This window comes from Anabrus simplex, chromosome 10 (assembly GCF_040414725.1).
Source record: "Anabrus simplex isolate iqAnaSimp1 chromosome 10, ASM4041472v1, whole genome shotgun sequence".
NCBI lineage: Eukaryota > Metazoa > Arthropoda > Insecta > Orthoptera > Tettigoniidae > Anabrus > Anabrus simplex.
Window position 1 is genome coordinate 114,888,560 of NC_090274.1, and position 17,625 is coordinate 114,906,184.

General features: G+C 39.9%; 1 protein-coding gene across 1 annotated transcript in view; it reads right to left on the reverse strand.

Annotated features, from left to right (window-relative positions):
- The window catches only part of LOC136882327 (tektin-1), a 114,219-nt gene that overhangs the window by 9,548 nt on the left and 87,046 nt on the right, over nucleotides 1–17,625 (reverse strand). Inside the window, exons 5-6 of the mRNA XM_067154913.2 lie at nucleotides 15,357–15,493; nucleotides 14,427–14,508 (exon numbers count right to left, since the gene is read on the reverse strand). Of these exons, the coding sequence (XP_067011014.1) occupies nucleotides 14,427–14,508; nucleotides 15,357–15,493 (219 nt within the window). The remainder of the gene's footprint in view (nucleotides 1–14,426; nucleotides 14,509–15,356; nucleotides 15,494–17,625) is intronic.

Genomic DNA, 17,625 nt, shown 5'->3' on the forward strand with positions numbered 1-17,625 from the left:
CTACTTTCATGTCCGTTACTTCTAACTTACGAATAAGATATCCTGAGTCCACCCATCTTTCACTCCTGTACAGCAAAGTTGGTCAGAAAAGAGACCGGTGTAAAGATACTTTCATGTGGGAGTGGTTTCTTTCTTACAGAATACTGTTCATCGCAACTGCAACCTCACTGCATTTGCTTTGCTGCACCTTGATTCAATCTCACTTACTATTCTACCATTCTGCGAGAATACACATGCTAAATACTTTTAAATTATCTACCTGTTCCAGATTTACATTCCCAACCTGACATTCAGTTCTCTTAGGTTCCTTTCCTACTGAAACTACTATAATCTTTGGAGTCTTGGAATGGTTAATTTTTGTATCATACTCACTGCACCTATTTTCAAGTTCCATGATATTAGACTACTAAGACAAAGTCGTTGGCATAGGCTCCTTGGTTACTGCATTTCCACTGAACTGAATCCATCCCTGCTGCTTTATACGTTTCAGTAGATGATTTGTGTAAACTATAAACAACACAGGTCTAATACCTGTAACTACCTTGAACTCATTTCACCGTCAATTGTCACTGCAATCCCATTGTCAACATAAAATGCCTCTGACTGGTTTTAATAATCTACCCTTAATTCCATTCAGTATGGCTAACATCTTTTTCCTCGGCACTCTGTCATTTCTTCTCTAGATCTATGAAATATAACTGTCTATTCCTCTCGTAGCATTTTTCAATTGCCCGATGCATACTGAAATTCTGATCCTGACAGCCCCTCATGGTCTGAAACCGTACTTGTTTCCATTCAAGGACATGCAGACATATAGAATTGTATGACAGAGAGTCTTAACTGTATAAATTAATATCATAAAATAATTCATTTTCAGGTACTACTTTTCGTTTCCCATCACTATGCATGTCAGGTCGTGAGGTTCACTCAGCCTATACCAAGTTAATTCCTGGGCACAGAGCTAACCACTCTACCAAGGTTACCTTCCACCTGTACGAACATGACTTTGCTTTGCTTTTACTATGTATGTTGTGCTGGTGAAAGGCATCATTTTGGATGAACTGATAGGAACTCTACAGGGCTGGGATATCTGTGTTGTAAATGGGTGTTAAAACCTCTGTACATAGAGTTTACCTTCACATTATTAGCGACACGGTGAATGGTTAACTGGCGGTGATCATGAAACCCCTTGGAAAACTTTCCTGGCATTCTTTATACAATGTCTGATAAATTTTGTCTCTAGTGCGGTAATAAATCGAGCAGGGTTTGTTAAAATCACTAAGATACAAATAGGCTTTGTCTAATATCACTACATTTTTCCATCTGTCCCCTGCCAGGCAGCCCTCATACAGCTTTCTTGTGTTACTGCGACGTTACAACATGTGACGAGGCAACTTATTCCGCTTTTCTAATTGCGGTACTTGTTGATTAGGGTGTTAACTGTTGAAACAGACATCCCCAACTTAGCTGCGATATTCCTTTGGGGGGGGGGCAGGGTTAACACCACTTCTGGTGTAAGGCTGGTGGCTGGTTGTGGATTTGCCTGTTTTTTCCCCTCTCTGGAATTAAACCCAGTCGGCATTTGCCTTTTTTTATTCAATGCAGCACTGATCCTGTTCTTTGGTATCGAGAAATTATGCTTCTTGCACATTCCTTGGATTGCAGAATAGCTATATTTAGCATTGGAAGGAGCTGTTATGTAGCCCTCCCAGTAAGTCATCGTTGCAGCTAATGTCACAAAACTCTACACACATGTTCTCAGTACTGACGTGAATCATCACTCCGCATTTAAATGTGCTCAAGATGATAACAGCGCCGCCAGGCCTTCAAAGTCGTTACCAGAGATCCCGAGCGACCTTCTGTAGATCCAAGAGTGAATTCTGCATTTGATTGGTTTCCTTTTGTAATTGCACCATTCCTTGTTTGTAAATCATCCCTGCTCCTTCAGTAGCAGTGACGTAACGTCCGCGTCATTTTCATCTGACCACCTTAGCGAGCAAATGTGTTCGCGCTACGGCTATCTCAGGGTAAGCACTGTTCTTCCTTTCATGTTTTGATTTTTATTTACATTTAAATTTAATGTAAATTTTCTTTAATTATGCATGAGTTTGCCCTTCGGATCTTATATTTACCACTAACTGGGTAGTTTGCCAATTAACCTCATTTCAAGTTGTCGGAGGCAAATGAGTTTTCTTAACATTTTCTTGTATTAATGTTAATGTGAATAATATTGATCTTAAGTGCACTGCACACATGTTTTGCCCAGGTATGTCAAAGAACATTGATTTCTTTTCAATTATATTATTAAAGTTTAGTTAAATTTTTTTCTCATTTTTGAAAAGTTTTGAAGGAATAAATTTATGTTGTGATCCTAGCGAAAAATTAGTCATGCGGCTTCCCACATTCTATCCGTAGTTGTTGTTATTCTTAGTTTGTTTTGAAATTTCGTGTTGGACATTGACGTAACAAAATGATTGTATCGCTAAATTTAGTAGTTTCATACTTATTTTTGCAAATAATTGCCAAAACAATTTAGGCATCCGTTCTATTGGCTTTCTGGTGCCCTCTGCCGCCAGTGAAGTAACGCGCGTCTCGACAGCCACCTGAAGTTCTTCGTTTGTACGCCACAAATGGAGGTTTATGATCAGTGAACTTTCTACAGCAATCCCAGACATTTCAAAGTCTTCTCTGTACACAGTTGTGACTCATCACTTTGTATGCTAGAAACTTTGTTTGCATTGTGTACCAACAGTGTTCACTGACCATCACAAAACTCAGCAAATGACGTCAGCTGTAATGTTTCTGACACGTTACCATCACAAAACTCAGTGAATGACGTCAGCTGTAATGTTTCTGACACGTTACCATCACAAAACTCAGTGAATGACGTCAGCTGTAATGTTTCTGACACGTTACCATCACAAAACTCAGTGAATGACGTCAGCTGTAATGTTTCTGACACGTTACCATCACAAAACTCAGTGAATGACGTCAGCTGTAATGTTTCTGACACGTTACCATCACAAAACTCAGTGAATGACGTCAGCTGTAATGTTTCTGACACGTTACCATCACAAAACTCAGCGAATGACGTCCGCTGTAATGTTTCTGACACGTTACCATCACAAAACTCAGCGAATGACGTCAGCTGTAATGTTTCTGACGCGTTACCATCACAAAACTCAGCGAATGACGTCAGCTGTAATGTTTCTGACACGTTACCATCACAAAACTCAGTGAATGACGTCAGCTGTAATGTTTCTGACACGTTACCATCACAAAACTCAGCGAATGACGTCCGCTGTAATGTTTCTGACACGTTACCATCACAAAACTCAGCGAATGACGTCCGCTGTAATGTTTCTGACACGTTACCATCACAAAACTCAGTGAATGACGTCAGCTGTAATGTTTCTGACACGTTACCATCACAAAACTCAGCAAACGACGTCCGCTGTAATGTTTCTGACACGTTACCATCACAAAACTCAGCGAATGACGTCCGCTGTAATGTTTCTGACACGTTACCATCACAAAACTCAGCGAATGACGTCCGCTGTAATGTTTCTGACACGTTACCATCACAAAACTCAGCGAATGACGTCCGCTGTAATGTTTCTGACACGTTATCATCACAAAACTCAGTGAATGACGTCAGCTGTAATGTTTCTGACACGTTACCATCACAAAACTCAGCGAATGACGTCAGCTGTAATGTTTCTGACACGTTACCATCACAAAACTCAGCGAATGACGTCAGCTGTAATGTTTCTGACACATTACCATCACAAAACTCAGTGAATGACGTCAGCTGTAATGTTTCTGACACGTTACCATCACAAAACTCAGTGAATGACGTCAGCTGTAATGTTTCTGACACGTTACCATCACAAAACTCAGCGAATGACGTCAGCTGTAATGTTTCTGACACGTTACCATCACAAAACTCAGTGAATGACGTCAGCTGTAATGTTTCTGACACGTTACCATCACAAAACTCAGTGAATGACGTCAGCTGTAATGTTTCTGACACATTACCATCACAAAACTCAGCGAATGACGTCAGCTGTAATGTTTCTGACACGTTACCATCACAAAACTCAGTGAATGACGTCAGCTGTAATGTTTCTGACACGTTACCATCACAAAACTCAGTGAATGACGTCAGCTGTAATGTTTCTGACACGTTACCATCACAAAACTCAGTGAATGACGTCAGCTGTAATGTTTCTGACACGTTACCATCACAAAACTCAGTGAATGACGTCAGCTGTAATGTTTCTGACACGTTACCATCACAAAACTCAGTGAATGACGTCAGCTGTAATGTTTCTGACGCGTTACCATCACAAAACTCAGCGAATGACGTCAGCTGTAATGTTTCTGACACGTTACCATCACAACACTCAGCAAACGACGTCAGCTGTAATGTTTCTGACACGTTACCATCACAAAACTCAGCGAATGACGTCAGCTGTAATGTTTCTGACACGTTACCATCACAAAACTCAGCGAATGACGTCAGCTGTAATGTTTCTGACACGTTACCATCACAAAACTCAGTGAATGACGTCAGCTGTAATGTTTCTGACGCGTTACCATCACAAAACTCAGCGAATGACGTCAGCTGTAATGTTTCTGACGCGTTACCATCACAAAACTCAGCGAATGACGTCAGCTGTAATGTTTCTGACACGTTACCATCACAAAACTCAGCGAATGACGTCAGCTGTAATGTTTCTGACACGTTACCATCACAAAACTCAGCAAATGACGTCAGCTGTAATGTTTCTGACACGTTACCATCACAAAACTCAGTGAATGACGTCAGCTGTAATGTTTCTGACACGTTACCATCACAAAACTCAGTGAATGACGTCAGCTGTAATGTTTCTGACACGTTACCATCACAAAACTCAGTGAATGACGTCAGCTGTAATGTTTCTGACGCGTTACCATCACAAAACTCAGCGAATGACGTCAGCTGTAATGTTTCTGACACGTTACCATCACAACACTCAGCAAACGACGTCAGCTGTAATGTTTCTGACACGTTACCATCACAAAACTCAGCGAATGACGTCAGCTGTAATGTTTCTGACACGTTACCATCACAAAACTCAGTGAATGACGTCAGCTGTAATGTTTCTGACGCGTTACCATCACAAAACTCAGCGAATGACGTCAGCTGTAATGTTTCTGACGCGTTACCATCACAAAACTCAGCGAATGACGTCAGCTGTAATGTTTCTGACACGTTACCATCACAAAACTCAGCGAATGACGTCAGCTGTAATGTTTCTGACACGTTACCATCACAACACTCAGCGAATGACGTCAGCTGTAATGTTTCTGACACGTTACCATCACAAAACTCAGCGAATGACGTCAGCTGTAATGTTTCTGACGCGTTACCATCACAAAACTCAGCGAATGACGTCAGCTGTAATGTTTCTGACGCGTTACCATCACAAAACTCAGCGAATGACGTCAGCTGTAATGTTTCTGACACGTTACCATCACAAAACTCAGCGAATGACGTCAGCTGTAATGTTTCTGACACGTTACCATCACAAAACTCAGCAAATGACGTCAGCTGTAATGTTTCTGACACGTTACCATCACAAAACTCAGTGAATGACGTCAGCTGTAATGTTTCTGACACATTACCATCACAAAACTCAGTGAATGACGTCAGCTGTAATGTTTCTGACACGTTACCATCACAAAACTCAGTGAATGACGTCAGCTGTAATGTTTCTGACACATTACCATCACAAAACTCAGTGAATGACGTCAGCTGTAATGTTTCTGACACGTTACCATCACAAAACTCAGTGAATGACGTCAGCTGTAATGTTTCTGACACATTACCATCACAAAACTCAGTGAATGACATCAGCTGTAATGTTTCTGACACGTTACCATCACAAAACTCAGTGAATGACGTCAGCTGTAATGTTTCTGACACATTACCATCACAAAACTCAGTGAATGACGTCAGCTGTAATGTTTCTGACACGTTACCATCACAAAACTCAGTGAATGACGTCAGCTGTAATGTTTCTGACGCGTTACCATAGTGAGGAGGAAGAGTTTTTAAAGTCTATCGTTACTGGCGATGAAACTTGAGTCCTGTATGATACTTCAGAAACCTAAGAACAGTCTAAGTAGTGGATGCATCCTTCTTCTCCAAAAAAGCCAAAAAAGTTTAAAACTGACACTGAGCAACATGAAAACAATGGCTACCATTGTCTTGTTGGCGGAATTTATTAAGCAGGAGGTTGTCCAGACCCACATTATCTCACTGGTGGTAAACTTCTTTGCAGAGGGCATCGGAAAGCTGGTGTCACGATGCAACAAATGCCTAAATCGTTTCTGTGACAACGTGGAAAACTAAGTATGAAACTAATAAACTTTCGGTGATAAAATCATTTTGTTATGTCAGTGTGATTTTTGGAGGCTGATAAAAATGAGACATCGTATTTTCATGTTTTAAATGTCTTCCTCTATTATCTTATGTGTAAACCTTGCTCAGTGAATGTTGCATGTGTCATAAATGAATACAAAGGAGGAATGGCGCTGGATGTTGAAGGCTAACATCCAAGACCCAACAAGAGTTCTTCAAGAAAAAGGACGGGATGTACAACTCTCCAGTATATACAGCGGATCACATAGTCCGAGAATGGCAAGGACATGTCATTAACACTACAACCTCTGCATTCGACTTGCTTCAATCTTTAGAAGTGCAGTTATCAACAATCTGTACTGTGTTTTCTTTCTTTTGAACATATTTCATTTTGTCACTCTTTTTGCTTTTAACACCTTTGCTCCTGTGGAGGAGTAAAGTCATTCAATGTAGCACGCTCCAATATGCTTGTGTTTTCAGAGACCAGAAGAGTTCTACATAGAACTCTGTTTTTCTTCAGGTAGATGACTCGAGTGTCCTCAACACTGTACAACCCTCCCTTTGTGTTCTTTTACTCGTTGGTTAGAAGCCAATTTGACGCTTCTCAAACTGAGTGAAATAGCAAGTGACGGTGATTGTGTAGTAGACAAAGCTTTGAACCTCTGTCAGTTTTGTGATTCCCAGAAGAAATATGTGATATTTTGCAAAATGATTCAGGTGATGATCTGACAACTTCATATAGTGAAAGTGAGTGTGATTATGTCCATGGTAAAGGCACTGGAAGGGTGAATTAAGTTATAAATCTTATAATTGGGTCCATATTGAACAATGTAGTTCTTTAAGAAAGAATGTCTCTTGAGAGTCCACTTTTACAATACTTTGTGTAATTTTTATTAATTATAAAGTGTAATATTACAATGTGTGCGGAACATGTTTTGCCTAACTTATAGACATCTTCAGCCGCTTTCTTACTTCTAAGATTAAAATTGCTAACAAACTCTGAGGCTCATAATACACTTGTATGTCACTGGTAAAAGTTCTTGAACTAACACACGTTGCTCTGTCTGTAAAAACATTTATGATTAACATCTATTACAGTTTATGAAAAGGGGCTGCCTGACCGAGGCAGTAAAGGCGTGCTCGGGTCGCCTGGAAGGACGTGGGTTCGAATCCCTGTCAGGAAGTCGTAAAGTTTAAGAAACAAGATTTCCACTTCCGGAGGTGCATATGGCCCTGAGGTTCACTCAGCCTACACCAAAAATGAGTACTGGGTTAATTCCTGGGGGCAAAAGCGGCCGGGCGTAGAGCTAACCACTCTACCCCATCATGTGCCGAGGTTAACACTGGTGGAAGCCTTTACCTTCCACTCCTCCAAGGGCCCTCATGGCTTTTTAAAGTTTACAAAAAGACCCAAAACATTTTCACGTTGTATAAAAGTTCAATTGTACATTTTGTAATATACTGTTGTTGTTTTATAGTGTTTAAAATGTGTTAAAATGGGACTGCCATCTGTTGCGTTGATCAGAAGAGGGGACTTGTCAAGAAAAAACTTGGAACTTATTTGCTCCGTAATGAGGTAAGAATTGATGTATTGAAAGTCCCCTTGCTTTCTTGTTTGCTGACTGTGAGATATATAAGAAAGCGGCTGAAGATGCCTATAGAAGTTATAGTTCAGTTTCTTTGATTTCGACTTAACAGTTAACCGGAAGTCAGATATTGGTGCCAAATTGTTATGAGTACAAACAGCTGATTCCCAACACACAACACGAACGGAAATGTATATACTCGATTATAAGTCCAGAATCAAATATTCTTTGTAGCAACACCCATACCTTATTAACAATAAGACATGACATATTTAGGATAAGGCTATAATATATAAATAGATCAATGCTCGAACAGATAAAACGTGAGAAAATGAAATGAATTTTCTACTCACCATCTAGAAGAGCTCGCTTTGTTAATCGATTCAGTTTCCTCTAAGAAAGGAAAATTGCTACAAAGGGAATACACCACTCATTTCTGAGTCACTAGCGGCATTGTCATCGTCTGTTGAGGTTTCACTCTCGCTTGACCATAACGAGATAACGTCTTCAACATAATCATCTGTGATACTTTCCCTCTCCCAAACTTCACTTATCTCGAATTGTGTCTCAGAGTCTTGCTCCAATCTTTCGCACTTACACGGCCTACAGCTTCCCAAAGAAGTCTTTCAAAATCTGAAACTGTGAATAGTCGGTTATTCGCAACTACCTGTTTGTTCAGTTGGGCCCAAATTTGTTCTATGGTGTTAAAATGACAGTGGAATGTTGGAAGGCGACCTACGTTGTGCCCATGCCTCCTGGCTAATTCATCCACCACGTAAACTGGGTCTTGGGCTTGTTTAGTTTCACGCGATGCATGAGAAACGCTCTTCCTTATGTCATCGCGAATCAAATTATTGTGCTCCTTTCACCACTCAATCGACTCATCATTTTTAGCCGCCATTGTTGGTGCTTCGTCAAGAATGACCGAGTGAACTGACAAAGACCACGAGCAGAACTGAGCACAATATAACACACAGCTGATAGCACTTGGTTATAGTAAACAACAGATCAACAACACTAGTAACCGTAACTAGAGTCTAACACGCTCTGTCGTAGTGATTGGCTGCCTATGATTGGCTGTTTATTAATTGACTTAGCCTCCGCCAAAAGGCAGCCCACAGATGTCAAGTTGAATCCCATAAGAACTGAACTACAGGTGAAACATGTCCCGCAATTAGACATTGTAATATTATACAGTAAAACTTGCTCAAAGCGGAATCTCAAGGAAACCAACTTTTTTTTTCTTTCGAATTAAACAAGTTTCCATATTACACAAAACATTGGTTTTTTGCCTTAAAACAGTAATTTTAAATATTATTTAAAACTTACCTGTATCTGCCTGTGTATGACGCTTGGCTATTGAGATTTATGTATGTAGTACTGTGATAGGCCTACACTGATTTGTTACTTATTATCATTACTGCACTTTATTATTACACAGTACTGTATATCATTTTGGCACTATTACAACACATTATTATACTATTTCAGAACAGTGGATTATATGCTCCTTCAACGTATTTCCACCATAAAACTCTATACAGTACTTCACAACATTAACCTTCCCAATGTCGAGGTCACCTCGACATTATGTTTCGTTCTATTTAAGAAGTTATTTATTGAAGTTATTTGACCTGATTGAGATTGATCGATCTCCGTGAAGTTTCTAGAGCAAATTTTTGTGCACAAAGGAAGCCGTTCTGTTATCTCCATGGAAATAATAGAGATATATGTAGCCGTGTATCGTCATGGTTACCTGCGGCCTGTCAGGTGTGTTTTGTTGACATTGAGTAGTGCTGCACACCTGTTGTACTAGGCGTGTTCACCTGTGAATTCGAATTGTCTCAGTTGAATTTGCAATATAAAAGTGGCAAATATGAATGGAGAAGAAATACGTATGCACATTTATTTAGACAGCGGTGACGATGATTATTTGTTTGAATTAGACGAAGAGTTTAGAGAATTGTCAAGGTGTAGTGAACACCAGCATTGCAAGTGAAACTCCAGGTACTGAACCTGTGCGTAAAAAGGCATGGAACGATCCCGGACCATCATATGCTGCTTCTGAAGATTCTGAAGAGAAAGTTCCAGTGACTGCTGCAAAAGCAAAAAGACGCACAAAAGTAATGGGCCAGAGTGGAGGAGGAGATACGGCATACAGCAATGATGACGCTTCTCAGGTCAGTGTTGATCATTTGTGTAACAGTGATGCTGAAAATAATTCCGCACATACAAATGGGAATGCAAACGACAATAGTGTTTACCAGAATGTAACATTTCATGATAGTGAGCCTCCTAGACTAAGTTATTCATCAGGTCAGGATACTAGAGGACCGCAGGTTCCTCCTAGCTGCATCACTCCACTTCAGTTTTTTATGTTATTTTTCACTCCCGCACTGATGACTTGTGTAAAGCCAAAAGTAACTCACTAGACTCATGTTTAAAAGTTCTGAGTTTAATCTGACTAGGTAAAAATGTGCAAAATTAATTTGGACCAGGTTGTTGGAACATGTGACAGAAAATTGGACTGAAAAGGGTTAAGTTTTCTTCCACAGATCGAACAAAGAAACTTCTTTCTTCTTCTTTCTAATCGTGTCTTTCTGAATGCTGTCCTGAGCTGAGTACATTAATTCAAAAAAGTGTGGAGGAGTTATATATAATGGCAAATTGTTTTAAATCACAAAACACTGTTTTGATCTTCATCTTCTTACTCGTCTCCTTCTTCCGTTTCCTCCTCATTCTTGGCCTTTCCGCTAGAAGGGCTGTAGCTGATTTGAAAATGTGAGTGTCGTGAGTTGTTCATCACTTTGAATGAAGTTCTCTGTCTCGCAGGGAACGTTTCTTACTTGACATAAGTTGGATATTGATGGTGCATTTTCCAGCACTTCATTCGTTCCACCATCTGTATTCTCACTCTCTCCAAACAAGTGCATCATTTTTTTCAAAACAATGACACTGATCGTACCAGCACCAGAAATGCACAAATATTGTACTTACGACTGCATCAGTTCCTAATATTTTCTGCATTGTACAATAATAAGAACATCATAACGCCGTAAGCTCGCCGGGACCGAGACATTCCGTAGTAGACAACTTTTCGATTAGGTGGTTCATTATACTTGTTGATTATTCAAGTTCTGTTTTGAACACGTCTTACTGTATATGTAATTAATAAAAATCATGTAAAGTATTGAAAAGGTGGACTCTCGAGGCATTCCTTCAATAAAAATTTTTTAAAAAAGGTGTGTAAGTGTAAGTGAAAACTGTGAGGAAAACAATTGTAAATAATTTTTCTTTAATATGCACTAATGTAGAACTCAGCTTGTAACATTCCAGACGTCACAGTGTAATTATGTTAATTTTATTATGTGTAATTAATTCAGGAATTTAACGTCATGATATTTATCTTCGTATGTAATTTTATTATAATTCATGTTTGATCATTTGCTCACTATCATTTCATTACTTTGTAACTACGACTTGTAAACGAGTAATAATAATAATAATAACTTAAATGTTTCCACCTTTTCAATACAATATATTCACAAAATTACAAAATTATACGGTACTAGTTTCGACCCATCTAGGGGTCATCATCAGCCGTATTGGAGCAAAGATCATTTGTGGCGAAATCCTAAGACAATATTATTTTAAAGAATAACAAGTGAAATGAGATGTTATGGTAATAGTTAATAATACAAGGAATATACATAATCAGAGGTTTTTAACAAAGAATAAAGTATAAATGGGGTGTTGTAAAAATTATAATCATGGAAATCAGTAAGTTCTTGTATTGAAATGAAATATGGCTTAGGAAGAGGGCTTAAGGTGGGGCTGAAGGGTGCGGGAGAAAGTGTAATTGTCTTGGAAAAGTACTTTTGATTAAATTTAGGATTGAGTTTAGGTTGGCTGCATTATTGTTTCTGAGGAAAGTGATAAATAGATCGAAGAGTATGTTGGGTTTCTCAGAGATTTCATTGAGATTGTGACTGGCATTAAAGTATTGGTCTAGGTGTCTGTAGTAATTTTCCATTATGTTCAGTAAAGGGCCCTTGTTTGCTAATATGAGGATGTCCATGTCTTGTTCAATATTGGTGAAATTATGGTTATAATCTTGCATGTGTTGGCCGATGGCTGAAAACTTGTTGTATTTTATTGCGTTAGTGTGCTCGTGGTATCTGATAATGAAGTTTCTCCCGGTTTGCCCGATGTAGGTTTTCATTATCAGATACCACGAGCACACTAACGCAATAAAATACAACAAGTTTTCAGCCATCGGCCAACACATGCAAGATTATAACCATAATTTCACCAATATTGAACAAGACATGGACATCCTCATATTAGCAAACAAGGGCCCTTTACTGAACATAATGGAAAATTACTACATACACCTAGACCAATACTTTAATGCCAGTCACAATCTCAATGAAATCTCTGAGAAACCCAACATACTCTTCGATCTATTTATCACTTTCCTCAGAAACAATAATGCAGCCAACCTAAACTCAATCCTAAATTTAATCAAAAGTACTTTTCCAAGACAATTACACTTTCTCCCGCACCCTTCAGCCCCACCTTAAGCCCTCTTCCTAAGCCATATTTCATTTCAATACAAGAACTTACTGATTTCCATGATTATAATTTTTACAACACCCCATTTATACTTTATTCTTTGTTAAAAACCTCTGATTATGTATATTCCTTGTATTATTAACTATTACCATAACATCTCATTTCACTTGTTATTCTTTAAAATAATATTGTCTTAGGATTTCGCCACAAATGATCTTTGCTCCAATACGGCTGATGATGACCCCTAGATGGGTCGAAACTAGTACCGTATAATTTTGTAATTTTGTGAATATATTGTATTGAAAAGGTGGAAACATTTAAGTTATTATTATTATTATTACTTATATATTGTTCAATACGGACCAAAAACATGAAATTTGTAAACGAGGGCTGAATATCCTAATATTAACTTAGATTCTTGCGACATTCGTTTAAATTTAACTTGCAGTAGATTTTCCTCTATCTTGCCACATCACCGAGGAAGAAGGAAGGACAAATTTAGACATCAAATTCTGGGAAAAGCGAGCACGTGTTCAAGCGTTGTAACCACAGCTACTGTATTTCGACCAGAATAATTCAAACTGATCACTGCCTATATTTTCAAAGGAGCGTCATGTTGCCATGGATACTGAGTGAAAGGGCTAATAGAAGAACAGTTGATATCATGGTTGGGACCCATCAACTTTAATATCTGGAGTGGGGAGAGACGTGTCAACTGATTGGACCCCGTGTAGCGACCTGTAATTAGAGCCAGAAAAGGTTATAAAAGGGCGTGTTGGAGCTCTTGGCATCATTCTTCTATCTTGTATTTCGCTTTAGGTCTGATAACTTGTCTTATGGTTGTTGTACCATAGTGGACTAGTGTGATAGTTTATCACTTCTACATTCATTACTTCGTTACCACGACGTGGTACTTAGGAATTTCTGAATGATGGGTGTATAGCCACTCTCATCAGGAAGTACGAACAGCTCTGTATTAGACCAGTTTATACCAGTCTAAGACAATAGGTAGCATTAAACTAGATAGAAATGAAACTTCAGTGCACATTTTCAGTAAAGTTGGAAGGATTGTTAATTGAGTATCCTCTCCACATAACCCAAGGAGGTTTTTCTAACTATGATTTAGGGCTCATCTCCAATATATGGGATAGAGCATAACAGGGAGTGATAGTTTCAAAGCCATCATCCAATTAGTGGTTGATGCAATTTGCAAGGCAGGAATGGTACTTAGCTGCAGATGAAGATATCTCAAAGACGACCGGTGATGTTCCAGCTACAAGGATGGAAGCTTTCCAAGGACCAGCAGAGCAAGACTACATGGTGAGCAAGCGAGTTAAAAATATTGCAAATTTTCGCGAAGTAGAGTCATTCAATTTTTTGTTAAATTCATTTCCTATTTTAAATTCAGTTCTCGTCAAACCGTCGTCATTTATATTCAATATAATAAATAGTATTTTCCTAGTTCACTTTAATCAGTCTGCCTTAATTAGCCTTTTGATTTCTAATTCTCCTGCTTAATGATTAGTGCACTATCATTAAGCATCCCTGTGATGAGAGTCCGTCCAAGCTTTATTATAAATTTTTGTTTTTAAGTCATCAACTTAAAGATTGGCGCCCTTAGCTTGCATAGTTGCATTTCTTGTTCAATTATTGTTCTCGAAGAGGGGAAAGTCACAAGCTGTCAAGTAGGTGGGCCCAATAGTGGCAGGGTGCTCAGGCAGCTGGTAGTGAAAGTGTTATTTACCATAGTTCAACACACTTCTATTTTTATTTCTGTAAATGATCATAGTTTTACTCAGTACTATAGATATACTATACTATAGATAAATAATAATCATCATCATCATAATAATTACCTCTGCCAACATATCCTGCAGTCTTTCTACATTTTCTTTAAGATCCTGCACCTCTGCTATCAGTCGTGTCTCTCCTTCATCCCTGTACAATGTGCAAGCAAGCATTAGAACACCTTTTAACCTAAAAGTGCCTTAACACTGAGGAGAGAAACGAAAGAAAGTGTCTGGATTGTTTTAGTTTAGAGTAGACGCAGACAGCACTGGCTATATAAAGTTGAGGATAGGAAGGCACAGAACAGTGTTTAAATTAAGAAATTAAATCTTTGTAATATAAGGCATGATCAAAAAGTTTCCATTTGGGGGTGTTGCTGCAACAGACATACAATGTAGTGCGACTCTGATGCAGCCAAAGGGCTTAGTGCGGCAGTCGTGTCGTGTCGAGGTGCGTGCATTAAATGCGTCCAAACAGGACCAGCGTGTTGTTATTCTGTTCTTGGCTGCCAAAGAACAAACACCGGTGGACATCCATCGGAGAATGAAGACTGTGTATGGGGCAGCATGTCTGTAGAAAACCACCGTTGTGGAATGGTGCACCAAGTTTTGTGCGGGTCACGTTTCGACACAAGACGCCGGTCGATCTGGGAGGCCAGCCTCACCCATTACGGACAACAACAACAAGCGGGTGGTGGACAAAGCGATTATCCACATGTGATTATCACACCTTTGGTCCCCTCCGAAAGACCTTGAAAGGTCGACGCTTCCTGTCGGAAGAGGATGTGCAACAGGCGGTTACGGACTTCTTCACGCAGCAGGACACGGTGTTTTACAATACGGGGATCTTCAACCTGGTGCGTCAGCAGGATGAGTGCCTCAATGCTCACGGCAATTTTGCGTGATTAGCATCCCAATTCAGGACTGTACGGCCGTGAAACGGAAACTTTTTGATCGCCCCTTATAACAACAGATGTTTATTAGTTGCTAGAAAGATACCTGGTTAGTTCGACGGCTGGTCGCTGGCTACGGTTACCAAGCCGAGTGTGGGCTAGAGCCATGTAACCTTCCTTTTCTGCTATAGCCTTCTCCAGTTTTGTTATGTTCATCCCCATCTCATTTGCCTTTTTCACAGTCTGTATAAATAATAGAATAAAAGGACAATCAAGATAGAGTGTAGTACAGCTATGTGCTTCTATTGTTGTTCTGAAACCATAATAATAGCAACCAGGGATTGGAGTTTAATGACTTAATAGATGCCAAAATGAAACAAACTTAAAACGAGCTAGAAGAGAGAGAGAGAGAGGGATATGATATTCTTCCATCAACTTCGTCTTCCCACACAGACCTACCGTTGTGTTCATCATATTATACAGTGTGTGCTTCAAAAAGGCAGCAGACAACAAACAAAGGAAGAAAGATCCTTTAAACATTGGTCACAAAACCAATATCTTCTGAGTTATGGCCCCAGTAATCGGGAGATAGTGGGTTCGAGCCCCACTGTCGGCAGCCCTGAAGATGGTTTTCCGTGGTTTCCCATTTTCACAGCAGGCAAATGCTGGGGATGTACCTTAATTAAGGCCACGGCCACTTCCTTCCAATTCCTAGGGGTACCGAGCTCGATAGCTGCAGTCGCTTAAGTGCGGCCAGTATCCAGTATTCGGGAGATAGTAGGTTCGAACCCCACTGTCGGCAGCCCTGAAAATGGTTTTCCGTGGTTTCCCATTTTCACACCAGGCAAATGCTGGGGCTGTACCTTAATTAAGACCATGGCCGCTTCCTTCCCACTCCTAGCCCTTCCCTGTCCCATAGTCGCCATAAGACCTATCTATGTCGGTGCGACGTTAAGCAACTACCAAAAAAAAACCAATTCCTAGGCCTTTCCTATCCCATCGTCGCCATAAGACATATCTGTGTCGGTGCGACGTAAAGCAAATAGCAAAAAAAAAAAAAAAAAAAAAAAAAAAAAAAAAAAAAAAGAGTTATGGCCCATTACCACTACTATGAAGGCAATTCAAATATAAACTGGAATTATTTTTTAAAATTTAATGCATCAACCAAAAAAAATACACATACAGAGATCACTTTTCTACATAGTGTCCTGCCTTCAATACACATTTTCTCCATCGGATTGGTAAGTTTTTGATGCCGTCTTGATAGAAAGAAGAGGGACATGTGCGGAACTTGTTGCGCACCAAATCTTCTGCACTTTCATCATCATCATCATCGAAGCGCTGTCCTCCTAGGCCTGTGTTTGAGTGGTCCAAACAAATGATAGTCGCAAGACGATAAATGTGGACTGTACGGAGGGTGTCCAGTGAATTTCCTCCAGTTTCTTCTTCCTTTTCTACCGCTTTGCCCACACCTGTGGGGTCATGGGTGCGAACTGTGTCGCAAGTGGATTTGGCTCTTTATTACGGCCGAATGCTGTTCCTGATGCCAACCCTATATGAGAGATGTAATCACTATTGTGTGTTTATGTAGTGGTTGGTACTGTGGTGTGTTGTGCGAATATAAAGTGGAGTGTGTTGGGACATACACAAACACCGAGTCCCCGAGCCAGAAGAATTAATCAGAAGCGATTAAAATCCCCGACCCGGCCAGGAATCGAACCTGGGACCCTCTGAACCAATGGGCAGTATGTCGACCAATCAGCCAACGAGTTGGACTGAACTTCCTCCAGTATTTCCCGCGTTAAAGCAGCACTATGTGACCTTACACGGTCGTGGAGAAGAATGATGTTTCGGATCTGTTGCCGGCATAGCGTGTTGTAATAAGCAGCTATGCTTCATCCAAAAGATGACAGTAATAGGCTGCATTAATTGTCCTTTGTTTGTGAAGAAAACCCACCAGCAGAAAGCCCGTGAAGTCGCAGGAATCGGTTGCAAGAATCTTTTCAGCAGATGGGCATGTTTTGGGCTTGACCAGACCTGCTTTGTCTCTTCGCTGCCACTCCATGATCGCATGCTTTAACTCTGGGGTGTAATGATGCACCCACATTTCATCAAAAGTCACAATACGATGCAATAAATCCTCTCCTTCCTCCTCGTAGCGACGCAGGGGTCTCTGACAAACTTCCTGGTGTAAAGTTATTTATTCCTGCTTGAGGAGACGAGGTACCCACCTGGTAGACAATTTTCTGAAATGGAGTTCATCTCAGATAATGGTTTGAACACTTCTGTAACTTATTTCTATGGCTAAAACAATTTGCAAAATATTTATTGCTGATCTTACCAATAATGTCACGAATGGTAACAATGTTGTCTGC